Genomic DNA, 13,037 nt, shown 5'->3' on the forward strand with positions numbered 1-13,037 from the left:
GAACGCTTCATCTAGAACTAATGATATAATGTATGGGGATTAACATAAGAATAAAAAAAAAAAAAGAAAAGAAAGCAAGCAGAAGGGTGAGGAGGATCCTGGGTTGGCTTCGGTGGGACAGAGGAGGGAGCCTTGCCTTGGGGTGCAGTCCTGAAGGAAGTGAAAAAAGATGTATTCAGGATATAATTTGTAGGTGGATGTGGTAAATTGTGGGGGGAGAAAGCAATGATCACTCTGAGATTTAGAGTCGGAGGAACGCGGTAGATGGTGGTGCCATTTTAAGGAGATTGATAAAGCTAGTCTGGATGGGGGGAGTGGATATTTCATCAGGCTCTGGTATATGGGAAATCATTTGTTCTAAGATGATCATGTTAATTTTAATTTGTCACTTAGTCATCTGAATAGAAATATAGAATAAGATACACAAGTCTGTAGCTCAGTGGAGAATTGTGGGATGGGCTAGAGATTTAAAAAAAAAAAAAACAAAAAACGTGAGTGAATAAAGTCCAGACATAGAAGACAATGGGGACAGAGCTCTGGGCACTTTGAAGGTTTGGTAGGGAAAGAGTAACAACACAAAACACTGAGACGGTGAAGTCACGGGGTAATGAGAAAACCAGGTGAGTGTGGTGTCACAAAAGCCTAAGACGAAAACATTCAACAGAGAGAGTGGTCAAGCTATTCAGTTACCATTGAGATGTTGAGGCAGATAAGGGGAGAGAACTGACCATGATTTTCGCAAGGGACACCGATGACCCTGATAAGAACCATTTCAATGGAGTGCAAGGGACACATGCCGATCGGTGTGAGTCAGAGAGCCAATGGGAGGTAAAAAAAAAAAATAGAGACGGTGAGCATGAACTACTCTTGCAACGAGTTTTGCTGGAAAAAGGAATAGAAATATAGGGGGGTAGCTAAGATACACTTGGAAACAAGGAATATACTATTTTAAGAGGTCTGATAGTAAGATATGTCTGTATTCTGATGGGAATAATCGTTTCACCAGAGAAATTAATCGTAGAGGGAGAGCAGGTATTTTCAGGAGACAAGTTTTTGAGAAAGCGAGTGATGTGGCAGCACTCAGAGCAAACCTGGGGGGATCGTCTGGAAGAGGAGCAGCACGGAGGGTGGCACTGTCACCCCAACAAGAGCCTAAGACCAGGGCCCCGGGGGAGCTAGGTTAATGGCGTCTGCCCTGGAGAAGGTGGTGATGTGCTTATCTGATGCATTTTTATCTTCTCCTGTGAAATATGAAGTGAAGTTATCGACTTAGAGCCAGGGGTGGAAAGGAAAGGCTGGGGAGTTTTTTTTTTTTTTTTCCAAAGATTTTTATTTATTTATTTGAGAGAGAGAGAGAGCATGAGAGGGGGGAGGGTCAGAGGGAGAAGCAGACCCCCTGCTGAGCAGGGAGCCCGATGTGGGACTCGATCCCGGGACTCCAGAATCATGACCGGAGCCGAAGGCAGTCGTTTAACTAACTGAGCCACCCAGGCGCCCAAGGCTGTGGAGTTTTAAGGAGAAAGAAGATGCTATAAAATAGCTGTCTCTGAGAACAAGAACGATAAATTGCTTGGTACAGTTTGGTATGTTAGCTACCACACGTATCTGGAACACATTTTGTTATTCAAGCATTTCCGTTGTAATTGGATTCTTATTTTTTTTAAAGATTTTATTTATTTATTTGACACAGAGAGACACAGCGAGAGAGAGAACACAGCAGGGGGAGCGGGAGAGGGAAAAGCAAGCTTCCCACTGAGCAGGGAGCCCGACCAAGGCTCGATGCCAGGACCCTGGGATCATGACCCGAGCCGAAGGCAGACGCTTAACGACTTAGCCACCCAGGCGCCCTATAACTGGATTCTTAAAATGAGATGAAACGTCTCCCTGTCTGGCACTTGAGCTAAGGGCATGTTGAGGACCATGCCCTATAACTTGTGGGGACCATGCTAAGTCTGGGTGGCTAGTGCCAGGATGGTTCTGCTGTCAGAATAACCATCAAAGTATGGAGAGCATTAATACGTGCTTTGAAAAGAATATTAGTGGGGGAAAATAGGATGTGTGTTAAGGGTTACATCTGGGCTACAAATATCTCAGAGTCGTTCTCATGATGCTGAGTAATTTTAAAAAAGGTGAGGATGATAAAATTATTGCTTTTCTCTTTCTTGTCAGATTATCTACGTAAGAAAATGTTATGGACGATAATATAAACAATGACAACTGTGTATAAATGAAAAGAAGAACGTACCTGTACGTTGTTGGGCTGACATTGATTTTCCGTGGTACACTGCAGGACTCAAATTTGTTCGCCAAGGTGACATTGTTTCCAAAAAGACAGTAGCGAGGCATTTTAACGCCAACGACTCCAGCAAAAACTGACCCAGAGTGCAGTCCAATTCGCATCTGAAAGCCAAAAGTAACACAATGTCCTCGTCACTGGCAAAATACTTGGCGCTCGCTCGTCAGTACTGTATGAATGCCCTTTACAAGATTTTACCCTTCACTGTCACTACACCATTCCACCCTTCCACAAGACCTCCTGCCAACTTCCCTCTACTCGCATCCAATTAAAAATTACTAGTACAAAATCAGTCACACCTCTTAACTCTTCTCCACTATGCACTGAGGTCTGTTCCACAAAGCACCTTTGTTTCAGCTGCCTTCAGTGTCTGAAACACATTTCCATGCATCCCTATCACAGTCACCAGAGTGACAAGGCGAAGCATCTGTGGGCTGTTTATACGTGAACCTGCTCTGTCCATCAAGGGAGATAGAATTCCTGGCCCCCAGGGGTTGCTTCCTAACGCACTGTCAGAGAAGGGCAGGAGAAGCCGGCTTTTAGAATATAAAGGATACAAAGAACTTTATGACAGACACTTCCCCGCTCTTCAATGATGAATGTGAAAGGAGAAAGGAACTGTGATGTTCAAGTAGAACACATCACAGACAGAGGAAGCAGAGCTGGGGTTGCTTAGACCTGCATCGCAATGACCACATAGACACTTTTGTTAAACCCACCCGAACGCAGGGAAAACCAGAGCGGTGCCATTATCTAGATATAAGGTGTGGTCTGGGATATGCTGGGGTAAAAGTTTAGGAATTCTGAAGGTTACCAGTGATTTGGAGAACAATTAAAACAATATTTTAAACTGGCATCTTCTGTAAGATCTGAATTCTTGATGATCTCAGGGGATGTACAAATTCTGAAATTGCTGCTAAGATACAGTAAGTTAAAGATACAGTAAGTTAAATTTAAAGTCACATATTTTATATGACAATCGGGCACCATGTTCATTCTTTTCAAGTTCTCTGTTCAGTTGACCATTTAAAAAAAGTTTCATTAGATATATGCATTTTAAACAAAGGCTAAGTACTCAATGATTTAATGTTGTTCAGAATTCAGAAGACTCCAGTTTAGCTTAGTTTTACAACTGATTTTAGGTATCTGCTAACAATGTTGCAGAATCATTTGCTTATAAGACGTCAAATCATGAATTTTGCACAATTTTCAAACAAAAGCACTATAGTATGATCAGGAGACCTGCATTCGCAACCAAACTCTGTTAACAATGGATAGTCTGACTTTCTGTGAGTCTCTTTATGTCCTGTTCATTATTTCCTCATCTATAAAATACAGGATTGAATTAGTTTTAGAGTCCCTTCTTTGTCACATTTTCATTTTAATCAGCAAAGCTTAGTTATCCGTTATATCTGGCATTTTTTTCTTTAGGAAAATGTGGTTTTGCACATATTCCATCTGATCAATATGAGCAAAAGGCTATCTTCTCTGTATAAATATCAAACACAATTTTAGCACATAAGTTAGATCAGGCTGCTCTCTTTGGGCACTCCCCTGGTTAAACCCGTTTCTCTCTCTGTACTTAGTTATTCTAGCTTTGTCTCTGATAAATTTATGATAAAATTTTTTCTATTTCATAATCAATCAATCAATCAATCCAAACAAGGCAGATAAAGTAAATGCCTCTTGGTTCCTCCCATGCTGCTCTCCCTCCCTCTCTTCCCTTTTCCAGTTCTGAATTTCGCTCTCAACTCCACAGCTTTCTTATCAGGGAACTTTTCAAATTCACCAGCAAATACACAAATTTCGTTTCGAATTCATAAGAAAATGATCCAAAGTTTAAGATGCGCAGCACGCCCTGAATGGAAACCTGCTGGGGAAGTCTTCCATTTGGGGACCACGTCTGCCACAGCACGTGTCTCATCATAGACGCCTTGGGAATTTCAGGAAGGAGGGTAACAGAAGTCTGTTTCCGAGTTCAGTTTGCACTTACTGACTTTTCCTGCCACATTCAGCCCTCTGGTTTCTATCAACATTCCACCTGCAGCTTTTTAAGTCGGAGTGGGTGGATGCTAGCAAGGAAATCAGCAGTGATAGATGATTTATACATATGGCATGTTGGAGAAACACATAGAGCTTGAAAAAAAAGGAAATATTTCCTATTCTTTCACTTTGATTCTATTCCACCGGGTAGCAGGGTAAGAAGGAGAAAAAGGCTGGGCTCAACATATGGCTTCTATTATGAAGAGAGCCAAGGCTACACTTCTAAGTATTATAGTTTTGTATTTTACATTTTTTTCTCTCATTTCTCTATTATTTTATAGCATGCCAGATAGGATTCTATATGACTTCAAAGTCCCATTTCTTTTTTTTTTTTTTTTAAGATTTTATTTATTTGAGAGTGAGAGAGAGAGCATGAGCCCGGGGGAGAGGAAGAAGTAGACTTCCCGCTGAGCAAGGAGCCTGATGCGGGGCTCGATCCCAGGACCCTGGGATCATGACCTGACCTGAAGGCAGACGTCCAACCGACTGAGCCACCCAGGTGCCCCTCAAAGTCCCATTTCTGAAGATCATCAATTGAGAACTGTTCTATAAAAATTAAGTAGCAGATTCACTCAATTAGGACAAATAAAGGTAATCTTCTTGTATTCTATTAAACTATAATGCCTAGTAATTTTATCTTCTCATCTGTAATAAGACGTTATTCTTAGATAATCTAGAAATTTTAGAGTATTATGTGCTTTGGAAAATATTGGGGTGGATCAGCAGTCAATTTTCATTATAGTGTAATGTCCTCCCCTGCAGGGATTGGAAGACTAAAAATGACGTGTTCCAACTCCCTTGCATTTTCTAGGTGCATTTCGGTTTGGTGAATCAGATACACTTGCAAGAGGTTTGGAAGCCAGGCTTTCGGCTATGACTGCACCTCTGCGGCTTCCAAGAGCAAGCAGCACGGTGGCAGCCTCTGGGTTTTCTACGGCATGCTTAGCGGAGAGCCCCGTTTCCGGTCCCTCATCTTGTGAAGGTCACGATGAGGGATTTCCATGTTACTGATTCAAATTATAAGTGTGGTTTTGTTCAATAATAGAGGCAGCCAATAATAGAGGCAGCAGCTTTCTGAACATAGCGGTTTCCTGACTGCAGCTGAGGTGGTAGAGTTCTGGAGCCAACTGCTTGATCTCGGGAAAAAAACAAGGGCTCTGAAGAGCAGCTTTGGGAGCCATTTTTTGAAGGTTTCATTTATAGATGGCTTCGTTTGTCCTCCTGGTGATTCTGTGAGCCACTGGAGACCCAATCGTAAATGTTTCCCGGCTTCCACCACTTAAGAGATTTTGCTCTCTGCAACCAGACCCCGACTGATGCACTATTCTTTGGGTAGCTAATTAATAAGCGTGTACTCTCCATGACCTTTGCTGGGCAGTATACGATCTGTCTTACCTTGATAGGTTCTCCGTGGGGAGACATAACTTCATCAGAGAGCTCCATCATCTTCAGGGCCATCAGTGCTATCTGAACAGCATGGGTGTCACTTTCTTTGTGTAGTCCCCCGGCCACACAGTATGCGTCGCCAATGGTCTCCACCTGCACATACCAGAGTTTCCGTATTACAAATACAAGTTCGGAAAGAAGGGCAGTGAAGGTCAGGCCTTCTGGAAAATCAGAGTAAATCAGACACTCTCAGAAATGGCTTTCTCTTTCATGAAATTCATCAAGTTTAGACGCCTTTACATCAGGCGCTGCTCTGGAGGACAGTGTGGTCCTGGGAGCAAACGTCAGGAGGTGGCTTCTACTCCCAGACTAGCTGCTGACTCAACACAGCATTTCACCTTTTGTTTCCCCCCCACCATGTAAAGTGGCTCTGTAGAGGCCAATGATGTAATGTAAATGATAGCTTGTGTTTATAACAAATTGCTTAAAGATGTTGGAATCACTTGCTGATTTTATATCCTCTTCGTGTGCAGTGTTTTAAACGGTCCCTGCTCAATCAATGTCATATGAAGTTAGCAAGAATGTGTGATATGAAACTAAGACATCATAGTTTTTCAAAAGGATTTGGGGATTCTCAGAGCAACTATAAGTAGGTCTCCATGAATATCAGTCACGAAGTATAGAAATCAAGATGTCAAACAAGGGTGCTTGGAAGGCTATTGAAAATCAAGCTGTCCTACAAATTCCAAGTGTTATCATTGTCATTACATTGTTGTAACGGGATTTTTATCTATCCGTGATGCTGATGACAAAGCTACTGCTTAATTTAAATCCACAAATAATCCACCAAATCTTCATCATTGCATTTTTCTTCTCCTCTAAATATTTATTTTAACTTATTAGATCATATCACTCTTCTTATCCAAACCTTCTAGCATGGAGGGAGATGAGAAAGGAAAAAAGAAAGGGAGACAAACCTTCAGTGATTCTCCATTTCACTCAGAATCAATGCTGAAACTCTTAAAATGCCCCCAACGTTCTTCTGACCTTTCTGCTAATCTCTGATTTTATTTCTTCATCCTCTCTTTTGCTCCACTTTGTCCCAGTGCCATTGGCCTCCTGTTATCCCTCAAACGTACCAAACATGTTCCCATTTGCTATTCCTTTGGCTGGAACAATCTCCTGCAGAGAGCCACTTGGCGTGTCCCTCATTTCTTCCAGTGCCTGCTAAAACATCCCCACGTGAGAAACGCCTCTCGCAACTGCCCTCTATAAAACAGCAATCACCCTTACCTTCTGCACTTCTCCTCCTCAGCTTTATCCAGAATAGCACACCAGTTGGAATGCTATAAATTTACTCATTGGTTCATGTTCCTTCTTTTCCCCAGTAGAATGTTAGCTCTCTCAGTTTGCCTGTTTTACTAAACTCCTCAATTACCAGTGCCCAGTATATTTGCTACCAACTGAACCAGGTGGCAGTGCCTCTTATAAGATTTTCCTCAGCAACGAATATATAAGAAGTGCCTAAAATAATGGCTAACATATCTCATGTGCCCAATAAGTGTTACTTAATTAGAAGAAGTGGCGCCCTCACTCCTACTTGGTGTTAGATGCCCATTCTCTACGCTATCACAGAAGCCTGTGTTCTCAATCAGGCTTTCACCTTGTGGTATGGAAATCTGGCAGTGGTCAGCCCCTCCCTCCTCTACCCCCACATATGAGATCTTTCCATTCATGCTGGCCAACCCTGGCTGACAGTAAAAATGCGCTAAAACAATAAATGAATACTGAATAAATTGAAAAATGAACAAAAGACTAAAAGACAACAAGAAAATGAAATTAAATAAAGTCCTGGTACAAACAGGTCCTGGGAGGAAAAAGAAGCTAGACTGTTCCTTGGAAGCCACCACACTCACAGGCGAGCAAATGATTACACATTCTGTGCATCTTACATTTATCTCCTGGTGAAGATCCTTCCTGATTTATTCATAGCTGTCTCCAGGTATTTTCATGCAAAATCAGAAGTGAAGAGAAGGTGGGAATAAGGACAGAGCAGATGATTCACTATCTAGCTTGGGTTGTGGACGGATTAACCACGGAACTGTGGCTACTATCCATGTGGTAAGGAGCACAGATTCTGAATACTTGTTGGAATAACTGAATTGTTTTAGTTTCAACAAGTAGAAATTTGTAGAAGAAGCCTACCGCCTCTGTTAGCAAGCACAGCAGCTGCAAGCGAGAGCGAGACTTTCTTCTTACAATTCCCAGAAGAGACAATGTCAAGATAGAAACTATCTACAAACAAATATAGTAAATTCCACAAGAGGCCATCAAGTTTAACCTAACAAAAGCCAATTATTTTATCAGTAATTATACAGGGACCTCTTTTTTTTTTTTTTCCCCCAGGGGGATCATGGCTCTGTCTGGAATTTCCTGCTGGAAATTCTTTTTTTTTTTTTTTTAAAGATTTTATTTATTTATTTGACAGAGAGAGAGAACGAGAGAGGGAACACAAGCAGGGGGAGTGGGAAAGGGAGAAGCAGGCCTCCCGCGGAGCAGGGAGCCCGATGTGGGACTCGATCCCAGGACCCTGGGATCATGACCTGAGCCGAAGGCAGACGCTTAACGACTGAGCCACCCAGGCGCCCTCCTGCTGGAAATTCTTAAAAGGAAGGTTTTATTTCGAGCGGCTAGATTGGAACAAAGCAGAGGCTTATGTATTCCCATAAATAATATTTGTCTTTTCCTCAATAATGTATTTATTTCATGTTGGGTGAATCTCTGAAACGCCAGATTGTATGCGACAAACTAAAAGGTGATTCAAGCCACACAAATGAGAAGGGTGCTTTATTCTTAATGCCAGTGGCGAGAATAATGTGAAAGACTTTAAATTAGTAAAAAATAGGCTTTAATTCTAGAAACACAGAACACAAAATCACTTCATTAGTTCTCTTATGGCTAATTGAGTTAACATTTAAAAAAAAAAAAGGGCTAGTACTCGTTAGAGACAATTACTGAGCCTCCCTGTGCCTAGAATGATGCCCAGTACGTGGTAGACACTCAGTAAACCCTGCTACATCATGAATAACAGATATTATTTACCATCATCTTGGTAATAGACCTGTTCATGAAACATAATGTATGTTATTCATGCATCTAAACGGTGTAGGTGGATATTACTTTCTGTTTTAGAAATGAGAAAGGCTATTCCACTTTCTCACCTTACAAAGCAAGTAGAGAACAAGATTTGAAGACAGGCCTCTCTGTCTCTGTCTCTGCCCTTGGCCTCTCTTCAATAATGCCTTAAGTCAGTGTTTTTTCCCTCTTAATCAGCCATACTAAGTATCACGTTAACTCCATATTGAGTTAACCTATTTGAAGATAGTTTGTATACTCCTCTATGAAAAGATAGTTTGTATAGTCCTACTATGAAAAGTAGTATTACTCCTCATGTTTCTTCTGTACTTTCACAGAGGATAACTTTTCCCCATGCAAGTCATACCTGGAATTATCTCATGCTTGATAATTCAACTCAGTTGCCACAGTCCAGTGTCACGTTCACTGACTTTTAAACTGTACCCGTTCACGCATCCTACACCCCATCCTCCACTCAGCCTATCACCCCTCCATTCTATGCTTATTCTTTGAGAAGACAATGGGGCAGTTCTTTCATGGAATAATTATCTCTGTTTCTGAGCAGATTCGGAGCTATTTCTGGCTAGAGCACACCCACATGGTTAACACACAATGCCTGCTCCCAGGACGTGGCTTGCAGGGAAAGCCTTTCATCTGCACGGTAACTCGGTAACTCGGGGGGTCCTGGCTGCCGTGCTTTTCCTCAGTGTCTTCTGCCTGTCAAATGGGCCTTGCCCTCCTCCACCCCTACCTTGTAGACATCCAGCTCGCCGCACTGCTGGTCAAAGCGAGTGTAGAGTGCATTGAGCATGGTGATGACCTGCAGCGGGGAGCACTGGGAGCAGATGGCCGTGAACCCCACGATGTCTGAGAAAAGCATGGTGACGTCACTGAACCTCTTGGCTTGCACAACTTGCCCTTGCCACAGCTGCTGCGCAACCTCGCAGGGAAATATGGAGCACAGGAGATCCACCGTCTTCTTCTTCTCCTCCTCCAGGGCTTGGTGGGCTTGCTCAAGGGTGGCCTTCAGCTTGCCCAGCCTCTTCTTCAGACCATCTTGCGCTCTGGCTTGCTCTCCTATCAAGACTACATCCCTCAGCGCATTGTGAATTGGGATGTCTGAGAGGTAGAGCCCTCGTCCCGTAAAATCTTCTAATCTGTCCACACAGGGTGACCCCAAGAACAAGATTGCACTGGATTCAACAATGTAGATCATTTGGCCTTTGAGGTCCATAACCTGGGAAGCAAAGGCAAACCAATTGTCATGGTTTATTTCAGTTTCCAACACCTTTTTGAGACAAAAGGAAAGGCAGAACATACAGTTGTGATTCCTTTGTGTCTAAATGGTTTTTTTCTACCTGCTGAAAAGGAACAATATGCTTTCTTATAGTTCCAATGTACTGTGCATTCTAAAATGCACGTGGGCATTTGAAGAACGGACAGATTGGAATAACTCTTCATAGAGATCATGATTTTCAATAAAAAAATGCAAAAAATTATTGCCTCAAGGCTTTCTCACTAGGGGGAATGCTGATGCTTCTGCTATTATATTCTTTTCATAGTAGCAGATAGCATAAAGGATTGTACCTAGGAAGCCTTGAGATACGTGAGGCTGTAGGTGATCATCCTGGTTTACTGTATGAGTGAGAACAAATACGTATAAGTGTGTTCCCTGCAGCAAAGAGTCAAAATCAACCCCAATGTCCTTAGGTAGGAGACAAGCATACAATGGGATTCTATACAGTCTTTGGAAAAAGGAAATAGGCCTATACCTCACGACAGGGAAGAATGCCCGAAATGTGTTGTTTAGTGAGAAAAAGGAAGTTGCAAGTAGTATTTTGTTTTGTTTCACACACACAAAAATGTATCTAACTAATGTCTTTGATTTTTTGGCTGCAGTGAACATCTTTAAGTATTACCTATTTTGAGCATTTAGCTACATTGCTTTTATGATAAAAAGTAGTAAAACTGTTTTCATTTTGGGAACAAACTGCACATCTCCTGGAATTATGCACGTTTAAAAGTTATATGCATATAAGCCTGAATATTAGCTTTGCTTGTACCAACAACTATGAGTTTGCAAACTCTTTCCTTGGACTAAATAATTACCCAAATTCTCTACCATAAGAACAACCCCCCACAACATTCTCTAACAATTAAAAAAGTTATTGATTTTCCATGTCTATTAAATATTGATTAAAAAGTCCATTTAGTTGTCTCCTCTAAGAAACAAGTAGTTTTTGTTTGTTTGTTGCAGAATAATGCCTCTTGTTACTCCAAACTGCCAGCTATTTGATGATGATCGAAAACATATTTTTATATAAATATTTATCTACTTCGGCTTATAAAATACTCTGAGAGGATTTTAAAAGGTAGACCGCATCCAATAAATATTTGTGAAGTAACGAATCAAGTAAGCAAGCAAATGAATGAAGAAAGGATTTTGTTGTAAATTATGTCAGCCTTAAAATTATATTAGAATTGTCTCAAACATACCGGTGTTTCATCAAAACATTTGAAGTGATGCCTATCTTCCTACCTTTTTGTTTCTAGTCCTTAAACAAGAAATGAAATCATTTCTCATATTCCAACTACTATGACATTTTCCTTACCCTTGAAGATTTCTTCACAGAGTTGTCCCACCTCCTCACTCGGATGACAAACTGCATGTTCAACATAGCCATGATTCCACTAAACGTTTGGTTGATTCTGGGAGTCAGAATCTCAAAGTACTCTTCAAAATTCGGCTTTCCTTGAAAGTCTCTCCTGTTCATCAGCCTTCGAATGCCATGGCCAAACTGCAGAATCGTCAAGTCCTTGTCAAACATGAAATGGAAAGGAAAGGTCTTACAGAAGAGGGAAGCGGGGATCACCAGCGAGGACTGGGGTTTGCCCGGGGACAGGGATGGTTTGGTGCTTTTGACATGAAGGGAATACAACAGATAGGGCTGATTGACGAACTCGCTGCAATCATTTCGGAAGCAGGGAGGCAGGAGAGACACTTCAACTTCGGTTTCGTACAACACGCGCGCAGCAGCCTTAATGATGCCAGGAAGAATCAGGGACGTGATTTTCTTAGGGAAAAAATAGTATACATTTAAGAAATCCTGATCTTTATCCAGGCACAGAATGGAAGCGTCCTCAAACCCGCCTCTCTTTTCTGCTCCTTGGTAATGGCCGCTCTGTTTCAGAAGGGTGCTGAAGCTATTTAAAAAATCTTTGAGGGTTCCTCCAACCACACCCAGGATGTGTTCGTCTTCCTCGTAACATATTTTGAAAAGCTCTTCCCCGAGAGATTCTTTGACGATTTCCACTGGAACTCCTGAAAGCAAAGAATACCTTTTCTGCCATATCAACTCTATCGTTCCTGGAAGAGCTGAAGTACAGTTAACTACTATTTTTAACACCATTTGATGGGATGATCTGGTCCCCATTATGTCTGGTAACAAGAGTTTCCACCAAAATTAGCCATCTATATTCAGATTATCTATGTAGGTGAGTTTCTACAACTCTGGAAACGCCAAATAAAAATTCCCCATCAGTTAATTACAAAAGAATGATAAATTAAGTATACTATATGACTTTTAATCTCCCTGAAGAGACTGTTCTTACAAAAGAACAATCAGTATTACAGAATCAGGTTCATTTCAGAAAAAGCTCTCCCGTCATTCTGTTAATGACAAACACAGTACATCTTGGTGAAGGGGCACTGTCCCCACTTGGAGGGCCTCCAGCAGTAGGAATGTCAAACAGGAATGAATTTAAAGTCACCAGTTATGAAACTCAATTTTGTCATATTTTTCTTTAGAGATGATACAAAGTCATTTTTAATTTTTTTTTTTTTAAGCAAAACAGCATTCTTGTTGTTTAATGTTACCTGAATATTTGTTTGGAATTTACTTCCTGTAACTTCTCCTTCCCTAATCTCCTTTATTCTTTAAATTTTGTGTATCATTTTTTCTCTCATCTGTAATTTGGAAGAACAATAGTGCCCTTTCCATTGCACTGTTGTGATGTGGAGAGACTATGTTTAAAATAGTGCCCAGCTCCCAGGGAGGGCTCAGTATGTCAGCCATCACCATCATCATTAAATTCTTAGTATCTTGTATCTTCAGAAAGATTTAACCCATTGGTCCCTGTCCTCCAACTTTGAAAAGGACAGTACGACAAAGTTACT

The 13,037-nt window shown here is 41.4% G+C and overlaps 1 protein-coding gene across 9 annotated transcripts in view; it reads right to left on the reverse strand.

Moving 5' to 3' along the window:
- GUCY1A1 (guanylate cyclase 1 soluble subunit alpha 1) overlaps positions 1-13,037 on the reverse strand; it is a 63,899-nt gene that overhangs the window by 13,485 nt on the left and 37,377 nt on the right. For all 9 annotated transcript variants that reach the window (XM_081811575.1, XM_031026482.2, XM_006727270.3 and 6 more), the window contains 4 exons: positions 11,473-12,182; positions 9,612-10,097; positions 5,735-5,878; positions 2,246-2,400 (listed from right to left, as the gene is read on the reverse strand). In XM_081811575.1, the coding sequence (XP_081667701.1) occupies positions 2,246-2,400; positions 5,735-5,878; positions 9,612-10,097; positions 11,473-12,182 (1,495 nt within the window). The remainder of the gene's footprint in view (positions 1-2,245; positions 2,401-5,734; positions 5,879-9,611; positions 10,098-11,472; positions 12,183-13,037) is intronic.

The sequence above is a fragment of the Leptonychotes weddellii genome, chromosome 2 (genome assembly GCF_054177405.1).
Source record: "Leptonychotes weddellii isolate Sample4059 chromosome 2, ASM5417740v2, whole genome shotgun sequence".
Taxonomy (NCBI): Eukaryota; Metazoa; Chordata; class Mammalia; order Carnivora; family Phocidae; genus Leptonychotes; species Leptonychotes weddellii.